General features: G+C 32.1%; 1 protein-coding gene and 2 long non-coding RNA genes across 3 annotated transcripts; all 3 read right to left on the reverse strand.

Annotated features, from left to right (window-relative positions):
• Positions 1 to 9267: 9267 nt before the first annotated feature.
• On the reverse strand, positions 9268 to 9768 carry LOC109191531 (pathogenesis-related protein PRB1-3-like). The gene has a single exon (XM_019342169.1). It carries the CDS (start codon positions 9766 to 9768, stop codon positions 9268 to 9270), a length of 501 nt encoding a protein of 166 aa, XP_019197714.1.
• Positions 9769 to 14701: 4933 nt separating this feature from the next.
• On the reverse strand, positions 14702 to 15605 carry LOC109191524. Its single transcript, XR_002055931.1, has 4 exons — positions 15554 to 15605; positions 15324 to 15460; positions 15152 to 15213; positions 14702 to 14903 (listed from the first exon to the last, which is right to left on the reverse strand). It is a non-coding gene; the product is annotated as an uncharacterized LOC109191524 (long non-coding RNA).
• Positions 15606 to 16281: 676 nt separating this feature from the next.
• LOC109191534 lies at positions 16282 to 17116 on the reverse strand. The gene is made up of 3 exons (XR_002055934.1): positions 16962 to 17116; positions 16738 to 16833; positions 16282 to 16351 (listed from the first exon to the last, which is right to left on the reverse strand). It is a non-coding gene; the product is annotated as an uncharacterized LOC109191534 (long non-coding RNA).
• Positions 17117 to 17675: the final 559 nt, after the last annotated feature.

Below are 17675 nucleotides of genomic sequence, written 5' to 3' on the forward strand. Positions count from 1 at the left end.
AAATAGTGGTTATCCCACTATACAATAATAATAATAATAATAATAATAATAATAATAATAATAACTCCAGCAACAGCATGGGTGTTTCACCAACCCCCAACCCCCTAACCACAGCCAAATTACAAACTGTACCCCCCCCCCCCCCCCCCGCACAATGCGCCACAAATAAATGGTGAGTGTGGCGGGGTACACCGGGCGCTGGTGCACTCTAATTTGCACCCATAGATCAGCACAATTACATGGTTAGTAGGAGTGCACACGTGCACATATTACTAGAAGTTCACACCCGAAATTTTACCTATATATATATATATATATATATATATATATATATATATATATATATATATATATATATACACACACACACACACGAAGGTTCAAGTGCGGCAGTGCCTTACCAATAGTTGAGAGATTATACACCATCAGCGTTAGGAAAATACACCACAAAAACACACACAAATTAGGTACGCGTCACCAAAAACACACCATACAGTGTTCGAAAATACACCATTGGGGGTGGTGAGTTATATGGTGTATTTTTTGGTGTGTTTTTTGCATTTCATTATGGTGTGTTTTCCTTACACTGTTAGTGCATGTTGTTAACACTGTTGGGGTATTCTGAAATTCTGCCGCACCGCCGCACCTATAGCCCCTGCCGCAATTGAACTTTTTCATATATATATATATATATATATATATATATATATATATATATATATATATATATATATATATATATATATATATATATATATATATATATATAGATTTTGGTTCCTATGAGGTCAGGTCTTCCCGTGTGGTCAGTGCGGCATACACCATTAGGTTTGTATAAATGCACCATACAGTGTTCGAAAATACACCAGAATGAAATGTCAAAAAATACATCACACATAAAAAAAATACACCACACATAATGGTGTATTTACGAACACTGTGTGGTGCATTTATACATAACTACTGGTTTATGCCACACTGACCGCACGGGTAGACCTGACTTCACAGGAACCTGACCCTATATATATATATATATATATATATATATATATATATATATATATATATATATATATATATATATATATATATGTATATATATGTATATATATCAAACAATTAATTGTAATTATAAAAAAATTCAACGACCCGTGTTTAATTCATCGCACGGGGAAAATATATGCGATGCACAGACATATGATATAGACACAAGATTAACAATAATTTTTAAGAATAGAATAATATATGAAATAATTATTTAAAAATGATTAGCACTGCAATTATATTACGCATTATTGAAAACTTCTTTATGTATCACATTTTTAGTCGTACTTGCAGATTATAAAATATCTCCACATATCAAAATTTTTAATCTCTTGATTTACTTACTATTGAGACTGCTACGTACATTTGACCATGATTAAAGACTGGCCTTCTCAAAAATAATCCCACGTGTGCTATTGCTTGCCATTGACTTTTATTTATTATCATGACATATGATAGCATCAAAGAAAATTACTTTCTTTGGAACATGAAATGCAATCTTGAATCAGAAGGTGTACATTCGAGGAATTAAAATCTTTGTTCCTGCATTTGTTTCACACGTAATCTGATCTTCCAAAACGTGATCAACCAACCTTGTAATCATTACATTGTCCTAATGAGTGATCTATATTTCTCAATAGCATCACAGGTGGTAGATTTCAGCAATTTATTGTGCACCTTGTGACCATATAATCTATATTTCTCTTATGTTTATGTCATTTTGTATCTATTTTTTTAATGTCTTGCAGCTTATAGTTTAAAGTCCAATATATTATTTAATGATTATTAATTGTGTTGCATATATATATTTAACTGTGTTGCATATTCATATTTTGCAGTGTTATTTCTCAAAAAAAAATATAATATAAAATATAATATAATCTCTTTCCGAATTACATTTGCAAAATTTCTAAAAAAACTACAACTTTTGAGGATGCCTCGGACATTGGGTTTGGAGCTTTGTTCGAGTTAAAATCACGGTTACTCACCAATTGTTACACACCGTTAACGACAATAGTTGCAACCTGACTCTCCAAAAAAAAAAACACACAGACCACACACCATGGAATTAAATAAAATAAAAAACACATACCACACACTAGTTTCATAATAGTAACACGAAACTATCATTTTAATTCTTCTATAGTTTCATTCGACGATCATGGTCATGTGTGGGCCATGGTCCACGGTATAACAACTATTTACCACACACAAGGCCACCCACAAGAATATAATGCACTTTGCATCTTTCTCAAATGGAACAATAGATAAGCTTCTCCTAAACCGTAATCCACTGCCCTCAGTTCAACCAATCCCATTTACACATCCCACTCATCCTGGTCTAACATACAACTACATCGTACTTTAATCATTAGGAACAACAGCTCCCAGGATCGAAATCAGCGTCCGAAAATAAAATCAAAAGCAACATACTTGGGTTCACGAGTGATCACGATCGCCGGAGATGGTGACTCACCAAAAGCGTTATTCAAAATCCAAAGGATATCAAGACTGGAATTATCGATCGAGTTTCACGATTGGAAACGTAATATCATAATGAATAGAAGGAAATTATTATTCATTGCAATCACCAACTTAACCCCATTAATTGTTTTTAAAGAAAAATGTGCATTAAGGGTTTTAATTGTACATGAATTGAACTATCTAATCCCAATATATCAAAAATTAAGATTGGTACATAGGTTCACATTCCAGGATCTAACAAATGTGAATTCATCTTAGCCGTTTATAAAAGTTCATAGGGTTATAGTAAAAAATATGGGTAAATTGCCAAACACCTTGTGCTCTGATGACATGTAGTGACATTTCCTATGTTGGCATTGTAGTGTGTTTAAACAGATAGTACAATGTAATAAAGTCAGTTGCATTTAAAAATAATATGAGTAAATTTTATAATTATTGAAAATTTTAATTTTTTTATAGGGGATGTGTGGGAAAATTCTTTGGTGACACTAGGAGAGGAAACCAGATATTTTTATTTATTTATTTTTATATAAAATAATCACAAACTTTTTTTTTTTAAAAAAATAAGATTTGACCCACTCGATCTCATTTTAGTTAACCATCAATGTCCAATTCAAGCACTTCAACTTGTTAATACAAAATGTTAATATATATTCACGCACACATTTCGAAAGTTAGTATTTTTTTGAAACAAGATTTGAACCATTAATCTCTGTTGGAAATTTATATAGTAATGGAGATTAATGTTTCAGATGAACTACCATGAAAGCTTAAATAATATTTGGAGTTGTGGAGTTATAAATATTATTTTAGTTTGGTAGAAAGTAAGTTGGGAAAAATGATTTGGAACCGAAGTTTCATGATTCGTTGGTGTTAACGAATCGTTAGTTTTAAACGGATCAATGCTTTCGGTGTCCATCAAATCGACTGGCATCTGCTTTGTTGATTTGGTGTGGTTATGCATGCAATATGCGTGGAATATATATATATATATATATATATATATATATATATATATATATATATATATATATATATATATATATATATATACCTATGTTTTACTTGAGTGCATATGACCATGCAAAGAGTAAAACAAGGATACACACACACAAGTAAAACATATGGTCATATGTGTGTGTATGTGTATCCTTTTTTTACTCTTTGCATGGTCATATGCACTCAAGTAAAACATAGGTATATATATATATATATATATATATATATATATATATATATATATATATATATATTATTTATTTAATAATATTGTATGCATATGAAAGTTCATACTTTTGATTAGTTACATATATTTTATATGTAATTATCTTTTCCCATGTATTTTAGATAAGATTTTATCTTATTGGAAGTTAAGTTTTAAATTTAAATAATTAACTTCCATGTCAACTTCTCCAAACTGATTTTTACATCTATAAAATTTGGAGAATCATCTGAAAAACATACATGCAAAAACTTGCATTAAACAGAGAATAGTTAACAGATGCATTTTTTACAAGCAATTATTTTGCAGGAAATTAAGATACTTCACAGTTCTACGGTTCTACAGGAAATTCTCAAACAAAGCAACTTGAGAATTTCATTCATCTTCGTGTATCCCATAAGATTAAATCTTGAACCATGTTGCTTTATAGACGGAGATTTAAAGCTTATAGGAAAGTAATTACACGCCTGAAGATATCAAATGATTCAATTTTTGTTCCCTGTTGTATTCTATATTTTGTTGTATCTCAAATGCATTACAGAATTACAAGCACTTTTTCCAACAATCTCAAAATTAAAATTTAATAACATTTTCTACAAAATAAAAAATGTATAAAAGACTTGTAATATAAAAAATTTATAAAACACTTGTAATATCGTTTGAACTTGATTTTTTATATCACTAAATTGTGTTTAATTAATTAATTTATTGATACATTATGAAAATTGATAACTTATAAATATTATAAAATTTATTTTATTTTTAGTCATTAAAATATGTTAGATTGATAAATTTAAAAAATTACATAACACTTTCAAGTTCGGGGTTTGTTGTTTATTTTATTTTTAGTCATTAAAATATGTTAGTATTCTATTTTACTCTTATTAAATTAAATAATAATTTAGTAGATACCACAAAAAATAATACATATGCATTTCTTTAATTTAGAATTATGTGTCTACAATGTCTTTATTCAAAAAAAATATTCATTATCAATAAATTAAATAATAGAAATAATTTCATTAGTTATATTGTCTTTATTTTTCTCCAATATAAAAATTCTTTATATTCAAATTCATCAATTGATTATATTCGCTACATTGTCCCTACAATGCCTTTACTAAAAAAAATTATTCATTATCAATAAGTTAATTAAGAGACATAATTTTATTAGTTATATTGTCTTTATATTTCTTGAAGTAAAAATTCTTTACATTTAAATTTCAAATTCATCAATTGATTATATTCACTACATTGTCTATTATCTTTTTTTGTGCACTATTTTTTAATTAAATATCAAAGTTATAACACAAAATAATGCTATATATTTATTTACCAAGTATTTTAATAATACGATGAAAAAATTAAAAAAAAAATATAATTAATAATGTCAATCGTATTAACTACTTGAGGGATTTTTTGACAAAGAGAGTATTCAAATCACATAACAAATTGAAGTGAGAACTACCTCGCAATGTCCTTGTTTGGCAATCAGCAGTTAGCGGTTAGCGTTAGCGGATTATATTATCGAATTTGACCAGCGAATTATATCAATGGTTGGTAAAAAGATATTTGAAAAAATTAGCTGTTTAGATTAACATGTAAAATGACCTAAGGGTATACATAATAATAATAATAATAATAATAGCAATAATAATAATAATAATAATAATAATAATAATAATAATAATAATAATTGTTTTAAAAAAATAATAAATAATAAATTAAGCTAATCATATTAACTACTTGGGGGATTTATTGACAAAAAGAGTATTCAAACCACACAACAAATTGAAGTGGAAAACTATCTCGCAATGCCCTTGTTTGACAATTAGCAGTTAGCTTTTAATATTAGTATATATTTAATATTACGTGACGGGAACACCCGCTGGCAAAGTACCACTTCCCTTCTCTTCCTGTACTTTTAGAGTGAAATGAAACAAACGATATATAGTCAGTCTTTTTAACCCAAATTTGTTTTGTGAAGGGTTGTTTGTTCTTGTGCCTGAACTTCTCGTTTCTTTGATCCTTGTAGAAGTTGTAGCATTCAGGTCTGGTATGACCTCGTAACCTGCAATAGTGGCAAACAGGGTTATATAGTTTATAATGTAGCATATTTGCGCTTACTTTACCATAGGAGCGTTTCATTGTGCTGGATTCAGAGATGTCCTCTGGATCAGGTCCAGACGCTTTGACAAATACTATCTTATAGTTGGAGTTACTTCCAGTGAAGCCCAAATAAAATTTTGCAGAAGATTTTCTTCCGGAATCAAGAATTTTATCAAGTGTTGAAGTGGTATCCATCATTTGGATTTTTCGTTTGTAGGTGCTGAGCTCCTGTTTCAAGGTCTGTACTTCTTGCTGGAGTTTTTCTTCTCGGTCGGCTGCCTCCTTAAGTAGTACATTGCTAGTTTGTACTTTGTTTTGTAGTTTTTCTTCTCGGTTAGCTGCTTCTTTAAGTAGAACATTCATATCTGCTATTTGAGTTTGATATACTTTACTAGCATTGGTTACAATCTCTATCTCACTAGCTAATTTGCAGTTTACTTTTCGTAGGGCTTCCCATTTAGGATACAACTTATTAAACTCAGCTTCAAATGATAAAGCATTTAGTTCCATGTCTTCCGCGGAGACATATTCACCACCCTCTTAGTCAGCTTCTTCAACGGATTCTGAACAGCCAGTAACACGTGCCGTAAATGCAACAAAGTTACCTGAGATTTCTTCGACATCCGATCCAGTTGTTTCAACGTCAGGCTCGTCATCACTCCAGGTAATGGCTGACATAGATTTTTTGCGTTGAAGGTAGGTAGCAGACTCAGCTTGTACATGTCCAAACCCCTCGCACTCATAACACTTGATTCCTTTATTGTTGGATCTTTCTTTGGACTGTCCTGGACGTGAGACAGACTGTTTGAAGTTTGACGCACCTGTCCTAGGACCAGTTTTGGACGATGTTGCTCCTCTTTGTGAATTTTTGTTGTGCGAATTTTTGGATATCTGTTTCAGAATTTTAGAAAACTGTTTAGTAAAAAACACAACTGTATCATCACTAGTTTCGTCTGAATCAGATACAACATTATTTTCTTCAGCGGCAAAGGCAACATTTTTTTGTTTTTTCGTGTGATCAGTTAAGATTTCCATTTTCATATGTTTTAAGATTTCCCATTAACTGAGTAACTGTTTTATTTTCCCAGCCATCATGCTCTTGGATGGCTGTGACTTTCATTCGAAACCTGGGAGGTAAAGATCTCAGTATTTTCTTAACAAGCTTTGCTTGCGAGAATGGTTCACCAAGGACCATTGCACGATTCGCCAGTTCCTGTACACGTGTGTGAAAGTCGATGATTGTCTCATCTTCATTCATGCGAAGCTCTTCGAAGTCCGACTGGACCAGTTGCAGCTTTGATTGTTTCACCGATGTAGTTCCTTCGTAGGTTGACTCAAGAGCTTCCCAAGCACCTTTGGCTGAAGGAATACCTGCAACAATTGAAAACTGACTTTCATGCATAAGAGAGTAAATTGTGTCTAAAGCCTTATCATTGTTTCCAGCGTTTGTTATCTTAGTTTGAGTCCACTCAGTCTCAGGCTTAGCTACTTCGGTTCCATCAATGCTGGAACTGGGTTTGGTGGGATGTGTCCAGCCTGACACCACAGACCGCCACACGGCTTCACCTTGAGCTTTTAGGTGCGTACGAGTGCGAGCCTTCCAATAGGCATAGTTGTCGCCGGTCAACTGGGGAATGACTTTTGTTCGATCCATTCTGTAACACTTAACAACCCGTGAGATCAAACAAATAAGCAATAAACAGATACACAATAAGAGCCGCTGAAGAGAAGAATTTAAGGGGCACGGAATCGCCAGATCAATAGACTAATAAATTAAGTCAACAGGCTCTGATACTAATTGAAATTGCACCGTGAGACTTGAAATTAAAAAGAAATGTATTTTTACTTGTTTTCTTCGTTATGCACCAGTTACGTTCATTAATTAAACTTGATTAACCAAATATAAATAATGAAAACGGGAAGCATAAAATAAAGTAAAAACACAGACGAATTGTTACGCAATTCGGAGCTCCTTCTCCTACGTCTGCGGGGCACCCCATGTCTGCCCAATCCACTATAGATGTTCACCAAAAGGAGTATTACAAGAGGTAAATACAGATGGCCTCCAGCCTTTACCACTACCATTCTTTCTAACACCTATCCAGGACTGGCACACGAATGCCTGAACAATCGTCACAAGATGCTTCAGCAGTACCACGTACAGGTCATGAATTACAGATTGAATATTATTAACAATTAAATAACATAGCAGATTAAAATCAGGAAGCTTTGTAATAAAATGTGCACTCGGAATATTGATCTAAAAATTGGCAATCTTCCTCTTTCGAACAGCTTCCTTTTATAGTAGATATTAAGCCTCATTTGTGATCCTTAAACTTAGCATTTTTCTTTGTTCGAATAAATCATAGCCACACTCTTTCTTCTTTTTCTTTTTTTTTTGTTTCTTTGAAAGCTTCATATGTTGGCTGACTTCATTCTCCAATGCACACTGTCCACTCATTTAGACATCACATGGTCCAAAAAAAAATTAATTCTAACAACTCTAATTAATTTCTTAATTCAAAACTAATAATACCACTACTAAATAAAATACCGAATAAGGTTTAACGTGTACATAATTTTACACTTCTAATATAATACTGGAACAGAATCCACAATACAATGTGAACCCTGGTCCATGGTATAACAGTTGCACCTCTAGGGTCTGTGTGCTTCTGGTGTCTCCTATCAAAAATGAATATATCAAGCCGGTAAAGGAGAACACTGGTTCAATAAGATTCCCAATGTTAGGTTCATAATGTTAGATTTTTTTGGTTCAATTTGTAATAATGTTTGTATCAAATCTTATTGTTAATCAATTCAACAACATACATGTGTGATAAAAAGTGTCTTAAATACTCATTTATTTTGATTATATTAATTGTGCTTAGGTGACTTGACAAGGAATTAATCTGTTATATATGAGGGAAACAAGACACATTTGAATCAAGTTTTGATATCACCCGAGTATGAAGATATGACTGGAAGACCTACTTTGAAGTTTTGAATGTGACCAGGCCACAATTAGTCTTTCTATAAAGAGACATCAAATTTCTAGGCAAAAGTTTTACTGAATCTTAAATCCATAAATTATGTAGTTAATCAATTGAGTGGAGCATATTAAAGAGTGTTCTGCAATAAGAAAACTCTACAAGAATGAACTCACAATTAGTGGGATACCAAGTATTATGCACGAACCCAGAAAAAAAATAATTCGAAGAATAGCTAGCCAAAAGTAAAAGAAAAAGTTCAAAATTGAATTGAATCAACATCCGTGCATGAAACAATATTTGTTTCATGATAATACATTAGTGATAATATTGTAGTTTTTAAATATTTATATATATATTATTTAATGCACTGTCTGCATTTCACAAAATCATACTAATCATCAAAGAAAATTGTGTTTAATATGGTTTTTCGCCCATATAGTTGCCCGGAGGGTTATAGTAGCAGATGACAAACATCCAATCAGTTTTGCACGTAACCCTAGCACAGCCAATACTCGTGCTGCCGCCCCAAACCACCTGCGTATAAGAGCGGCAATTGTTGCCGCTGGTGCAAGAATTCGATGCGTGGTCATAGTCCTTCTTCTCACCCATCCACAACTTCATGGAATCCGCCGGAGACAATTCGGCAGAGGCCACCGCAATGTTTTCCCCATACAGCCCGTTAGAGTTCTGCGGCACACAGTCAGCAGACCTCTTGGCGGCATAGGATTCGGCGATGTCTGCTAAGGTGGAGTTCCAGTTAACAGGTGGAGATCCAACAGTTTGTCGGGCCGCGTTATGTGCAGCAACAAACCCTTTAACGCAATCAGAGTCACAGGCGGATTGTACGAAAGATGTTTGGGCAATGGCGGCTAAGGCAATTATGGAGATGGTGAGCTGCAGAAAAGAAAACTCCATTTCCTTTTTATTGTGATTTGCTGCAATAAAAAGGAAAAGTAAGAGGAAATGGAAAAATGTGTCTCTATCTGCAGAGATGCAATGGCCATTGGCATTGTGTTATAGGGTATTTATAGGATTGTTTATATCCTAAAAGAATGGATTGCTTTTAATAATTTGTATGGCTTAGAAATACAAGAATAATGGTCACCTCACAAATATTTATAGGTAGAGTATGTATAGGAAGAAAGTTAGGTAGGTTGAAAAAAATTTGATGTTACACTTTATCTGCTTTGCAAGTTTTTTGTTGTCATTTGGTCTCTCAGTGACATATATTGGGTGGGATAGAGGCAGAAGGGATTATACAATTTATGCAGATAATAAGCTAGGTTTCCCCAGTCCCAATTCATTAAGATTCAAGATTAGCATAAACAGCACTCTGTCGGGAAATTTGGATACAAACATATTTTCGACACATATGACACATATGGCCTATCCTATCATATGATAATAATTTCCACTGACAGTTTCTAATATATATATATATATATATATATATATATATATTATTTATTTATTTATTTATTTATTTATATTTCAATTTCTACTGGCAAATTATTGTGTGAACGATGGTCCACATAATTGTATGGATCATGAATATCAAATGCATTTTTAATATATTAAAAATACATTATTTTTATATTGAAAGTACTTTACAGACATATATAATGTACCATTAGTATATTTAAAATATACTTTTTATTGCATGCAATCCCAAAGTTCATAAGTTTGAAATTAATATATGGCATAGCTAGGCGGCCTAATATTTAAGATTGTTGATGTGCGTATTGAGGACTACGGAGACAAAGATGCGTTATTCGTGGATTCATAGGATACTATCCAACAACACTCTCCAACTTAATTGACGTGAAGTAGGCTTAGTAACATTAAGATTATATTCTCGAATTATTAGTTTTCATCTTTTATTGATTACACACTTAATTCGATAGTATTTGGAAGAAAAAAATCAATGCTCGAACTAAGATTGTGATTTTGGTCTTTAAAGGTCAATTGTATGTTGCTACATCTAGAGTTAGAAATCTCAAAGGTCTAAAAATTTTGATATGTGGTGACTCTAAAATTGTAATTCAATTACTATTGTAGTTTACTAAGTTCTTAAAAATCTATAATATTAAATACTATGTACTAAATTATTAATATAGTTTAAGATTTGTAGTAATCACCCACCTTAAATATTATTTTAATTGTAAATATATTTATGTTCATAATTTTATCATAGAAATTCACACATAATAATTATTAAATAACAAAAATTTTATATATGAATAAACCTCATATAGGGTATATTTTTATAACATATTTTCCATGCATCGCACGGGACAAATACTAGTAATAATAATATTATTATTAATTAATTAATAATATTATTATTATTATTATTAATAATCCAAACAAAACTATATACAAAATAAAATGAAAATTAATAATAAAAAAATAAAAAATAAAAAAAGGAAGAAGAAGAAGACAAAGGGGAGCCAAGGGCTCCCTTTGTAAATGATTTGGGATCATAATTACTTGCCCATCAATGTGGGCAAGTATTGAGAAGTACAAAGTTTTTTTTTTTTTTTTTTTTTTTTTTTTTTTTTTTTTTTTTTTTTGAGAAGTAAAGGAAAATTTAAAATGGAAATGAAATATTTCGATAATAATATTTTACATCATCAAATAGTAAATACATATTTTAAAAAATAGTATGCTAAATTAAAAATGAAACGAAAATATTTCAATAATAATATTCTTCATCATCAAATTAAAATGGAACGAAAATTAGGTAAAAATATCACTGCATCTATATTTTAATTGACTAATTGACTTGAAAAGAAAAAAAAAAGAATAACTGACTGAAAATGAATTTAATAATACTAATTAACTCAAAATATAAAAGGAAATGAATATTAATAATTGAATGCAAATAAAAAATGATCCACAATTGACTAAAATACAAAATAAATGGTCAGATCATTGCATGTTAATTAAAAATTGGAGGAAAATATTTCTATAATAATATTCTACATTATCAATAGTAAATGCATATTTTAAACAACAGTAAAGGTAAATTAAAAATTGAATTGAAATATTTCAATAATAATATATACATCATCAATTAAAACTGGAACGAAAATTAGGTAAAAATATCACTGCATTTGATATTATAATAATTGACTAATTGACTGAAAATGAATCTGATATTACTAATTGACTGAAAATATAAAAGGATAACTAATTGAGTGATATTCTACCATTATATATTTTCACCCAAGTAAACTGTCCTGATGGATTCAAGGTGGTAGCTCTAGACGAAGATAAACAAGATTGTGTTGGCACTACCAATGCCATCTACAAAGAGGTTTTAATAATATGTAAATATAATCGGTGAGATTAAGTTTTTTTTTTTAATTAAATGAAAAAATTGCTATATATCTAGACAAAATACATATCTTCCATATAAATGAATAAGGATAACAATTCATTTCTATAACGGAGTTGTTAGAGAACGGGCGCATTTGTCTAATTTATGCAAATACTAACCAATGATAAATAAAATCTTCAAAGTTATAGCACCGCATGCGTACATCTAGACATTAGCTATTAATTTGAGCAATTATTTGTACAAAATCAAGCTTTAATAACATCAAAATATATAAACGATCCAAACCGTATGCACTATATAATATTTGATGTTCTAATTTAAATAATTATATATCGATTCATATATTCTTAATATATTACAACAAATTCATTCCGTGCATCGCACGGGTGCAAATACTAGTATATATATATAGCACCTCTGGTAGACCTTAGCTTTAATGAATACATCTTTTGGAACCTGTTTTCTTTCAAACCTTAAGCTCTACCGACCACTTTCTTTATCAAATTAAAGTTTTTTAGTTGGGTTTGTCGAAAATTCACATCTTCTAACAGATAGTAAACTTTACTCGTTCATCTTACTATTATAAGATCTATTGAAAACCAACTCATGCTGGCAAATTTAGAGCAACCAATAACATTAACAATTAAAATGTGAACTAAAAGTATATAATTGTCTATGCGACGACGGATATGGTTATAAAAACTATAAACTATGGTAACGAACATTCATTGTCAACTGTAATTTAACTCATTGGACTAGAATAGTAAACTTTCTCTTGTAAGTATATGCATGTGTTATACATTAATACAATATATCACTGTTGGAAATCTGCATTTTTCCGACCACCAAAAAGTGGTCGGAAAAGGGGCATTTCCGGTCGAAAATGCGGTTTCCGACCAACTTAGCGACCACTTTATGGATTCGGAAAAAAAGCCCTAGCTATTACCGACAACTAGTCAAGGTGGTCAGAAATACCGGCTTTTTTTTGAAGTCTTCGGAACTAATAGTTGTCGGATAAGGAGAGCATATTTCCTACCATTGGTGGTCGGTAATTGGTCAGAATTATCATCCATCGGTGGTCGGTAAGATTTACCAAGAAAAAATTAAAATTTGTATTACCGACCACTACGGTGGTCGGTAAGATTTACTAACCAAAAAAAATAAAATTTAAAATTCTACAAATATCAAATGAATTTGACCTGTTACAATTGAAATTCAAATTTCAATAAATTCTACAATACAATTAACAATTTAGGGAAATAAACATTAGTCAATATTAAATTCTAGACTTATATGAAATAAACCTGTTCACACAGTGTAGCAATGATAGACTCGTAGCTGAAGATAAAATCTAGCCTTAATAATTAACTCATTATGATATAATATAGCAAGTAGGAATTTAAACATACGTGTTAGGATATCTCCTGAAGATGTCTTTGATAACTATAATAGCTTCTTGGACAACATAATTTACTTTAATCTTGATCAATTCAAGCAAGACGCTGATACAACGCTCGGCAGCCCTCTCTAACTTGATGGCACATCGTCCAATAGCACGAACAGCCCTCCTGACAAAATCAACGTCTACTTTAGTAGCATATTCCTTGAACTCCAAGAGAACCTGCAAAAGTGCTTTCTTTGAGACATAGTGCCATAGGACTAAAAAAAGTTACAACTTAGAATTCAAGATTCCCTTCCCCTTGTATCCTACAACTTACTTGTGGTTCTACAGATGCAGATGCATTTAAGTGTACTGAAAAATTAAACTACTTTAACTTAAACATTGGCACCTAAGAAGCACAAATTTCCCAGGAGCAAGGCCATAATAATCTTTAGTCATTCAGTCTAAAATCAGTATGTTCAATGTATACAATCTTGGAAAAGGGAACCTCTGAATAGAGCAAAACAATGTAGTCAAACAAAAAAATAGATCAATATATTCAAGGCATCATTAATTGTCAGCTCATACATGGAAAACAAACAAGACCAAACAAATTACTCCATAGTTAATTAGAGAGATCCAAGCATATGATTTATCCATTCTCCGCAGCCTCAATCCCCTTTTCTGCTGCTTCTATTCCATATATGAATATTCAAAAATCAAAAAACCTTGATGTGTAAGTTAGACCATTTGCCTAGGCTAAACTGTAAACACTTGATTACACAGTGCCCTTTAAATTCCATTGCACACACATATGATATGGTGGATAATATCAGCAAAGGCGTTCATTACAAATGAACTTCATATTCAATGTGATTACACCACATGTTCATTTGTACAAAAGAAGAGGAATGGAACTTAAAAGAAACATGACAGTTATTCTTTTGTATTGCATTTGATGTCTATTTGAATTTACTTACAAGTTCATTTGAAATTAAAATGCATGTTTAGCACATTGACTTCAGTATGAAGTGAACCAACTATTACAATACAAATGGCTAAGTACACAAACACTTACCCGAATCAATCTCCCTCGCCATTTCGATCATTTCCTGAGAAGGGACAAATGACAAGTTTAAATTACTGTACATCCAAATATCAACAATTGGGCAATTGGCATGTGGTAATTATACACAAAATTTCCCTTGGGTAATAGGATTACCATATGGCATACCATACATCCAACTACACACATATATATAATATATATTGTTGTTATTGGCATACTTTGTGTCATTAGCCCTCTTTATCACCGCCTCCACTGTCCTGCATCATCTTAGTAAAAATGTAACACATTTTTTAGGTTACAATGAAATCTGTAGCCACAACCTAGATTGTGGAAGAGATAAATCTTGCCTACTAACTCTAAACAACGGGGAGTTAAACTAGACTAGTCTGGATTGTCTAAATTGACAAATTCAAATAAAAAAGACTAATAAGTGACTCCCAAAATGGTGTGGGTTGCCCCATCTGGAATTGTTAATACTTAATAGTATGAGCTTGATTGAGCTTACTTGAATTTCAGTATAAGCATAACAGGTCCAAAAATTTCATCTTTTGCAATTAGCATGTCATCCTGCATGAGGCAACAAAAGCATATATAGAATGTTTTGGATTCTCTACATATTGAAGATTTTAACTGCATCCATCTTTTTTTGATTGAATTATAGTGTAGATGGTTTTTACCAGACATCTGTAAATATAGTTGGCTGGATGAAATAGCCTTTTCTGTCCAGTGGCTTACCACCAGTTAGCAATGTAGCACCCTCCCTCTTCCCATGCTCTATATATGAAAGTATCTTCTCATACTGGTTTTTACTAGCCTAAATGCATCAAATAGACATGTATGTTAAAGCATATTGGTATTGGTAAACTTAATGGTGTATATGGCTTGTTTCAAGCAAACTAGATCATACTTGGGGTCCCTGTCGAACATTTGGATCAAAAGGGTCACCAACCACCTTTGCTACTACTTTCTTAACAAACTTGTCATAAATTCCTTCCTGGACAAACACTCGTGAGGCAGCCGCAAATATTTCACCCTGCCAAAATGCCAAATTAAAACCCCAATATCAATCAGTATATCTACATGCTAAGAGTTGAGGAAAGGAAACTTGGGATGGAGATTACCTTATTATATGTGACTCCAGCTAAACCAAGATCCGAAACCTTGTCAACATCTACATCATCAAAAACTATGAAAGGAGACTTGCCTCCCAACTCTAGTGATACGGGTTTTAGATACATCATCAAAGACTATGAGCATAATAGAGAGCAGAAAGGGTTGTCTGTTCAGCAGGCTTCACAATCACAGTACAACTAGCTGCTAATGCGGCGGCAACCTTAAACCCAAATATTTGTGCCGGATAATTCCAGGGAATTATGAGTCCTACCACACCTATTGGTTCACACAATGTGTATGCTTGGAGCTCACTCGACATCTTGAGAGTGGTGCCATGGATTTTGTCTGCTGCACCAGCGTAGTAACGAAAATACCCTGCTGTTGAAGGCACATCTGCATACTAAGATGTGCACTAAAGTGCGCAAATGATGCTTCCATTTTCTGGACGGTCTCACAAATACTACGATATTGCTCTTCCATATCCTTGTGCTGCTATTGCATTACTTCCCTTTCCTCACGCCACAGTGGCCTCCAACCACACTGCTATTTCAGCCATTTCTAATTGTTTTTGCTTCAAGTGAGACACAGTTTCCTGAAAAAAAAAAAAGCATAATGAGACCACAAAGATTGGTGTATAACCATTATAAACTGTAAAGTGGAAAAAATTCTACTTCTACTTTTGTAGGTGTTGCAGATCAGAATATTCAAGCAAACAACATACAGTTCATTCATTATTAATTTACAGCTATTAAACCAACAACATAAATACCTTAGCATCTGCTAATCAATGAAAAATCAAAATACCCCAACATCTGGCTATACTTGGGGATGAGAAAACTTCAGAACCTTACCATGTTTTCTCATGTTTCAAAAGATTAATAGTTTAGTCAAAGAAAGGAACCCCAAAAGTAATTTACAAAGTATAAGGATAAATTCAGATATTTTTTAAAAAATCGTTTAGAAGCAAATTGTACGTACCTCTACTTTGTCCCATGCTCCTTTTCTGACATCAGTTTTCAAATTTGAAACAATAGCAGAGCTAACTAACTGTCGATGCATGCCCATTTGAGTAATCTACAAATTCAAAAGTTGTGAACACCTATTTTGTTAAACTAATTAGAGAACGAAGAGATTGAATAAAAGAATAACCAACCTTTCATGAATTGTCTTGCTTCTTCTTAAAACGCTGGAAAAAAACATACCTGATTCTTGCTCATAGCCAAACAGATTAAAATGACTAGACGATGCTACTCGTCGCTCGTCGACCAAATGCTGCTACTCGGCACTCGCAACCAGAGCTCGTTGACCAGATGTCAAATTAGAAAAGCTTGCCTTTCATTGGTACTTCAACAAGCATTCTAGAATTCCATAGTGGCCCGAGAAAGAAAGCCTTACAAGACACTAGAAATCAAAGCAAACCACTATAAAAAGAATCAACAATATAAAAAGGAATACAACAATAAAACACTACACAGGCAGCAACCATCTAACAAGATAATGACAAGTGAATCTCTTCTCCTCTTCACCATCATTATAATGAAAACATCATTTAAGACTTGTTTAGTTTAAAATGAATAACATTTAATTCTCAACTATCTGTATGGACTATGGAGGGCAAGCTGATAAAGCAAGAAGCTTGATTAAGGATTAAGTGATTAACTAGGTTACACTTTAAGCTTTTATTAAAGCAATTGTGAACCACAATCAACATCAAATAAATGCAAAACAATTATGAGCCCTAACAAACTTGTAATCATCTTATTTGATCTAAAACGAAACCTCCAAACCTTAATATGCAAGTTCCAATACATTACATATCTAAGCATTTAAGTGCACAACCAAAAGTCATTTCACTTCATATATAGTGTGATGATATGGATGTCTCAACTGATCCTATTGAATCTAGTGATGAAGAG

Source organism: Ipomoea nil, unplaced genomic scaffold (assembly GCF_001879475.1).
Source record: "Ipomoea nil cultivar Tokyo-kokei standard unplaced genomic scaffold, Asagao_1.1 scaffold1673, whole genome shotgun sequence".
In the NCBI taxonomy this organism is placed as follows: domain Eukaryota; kingdom Viridiplantae; phylum Streptophyta; class Magnoliopsida; order Solanales; family Convolvulaceae; genus Ipomoea; species Ipomoea nil.

Excerpts from the sequence above, each read along its gene's own strand:
- LOC109191531 (XM_019342169.1), bottom strand. The coding sequence starts at position 9,768 with ATGGAGTTTTCTTTTCTGCAGCTCACCATCTCCATAATTGCCTTAGCC.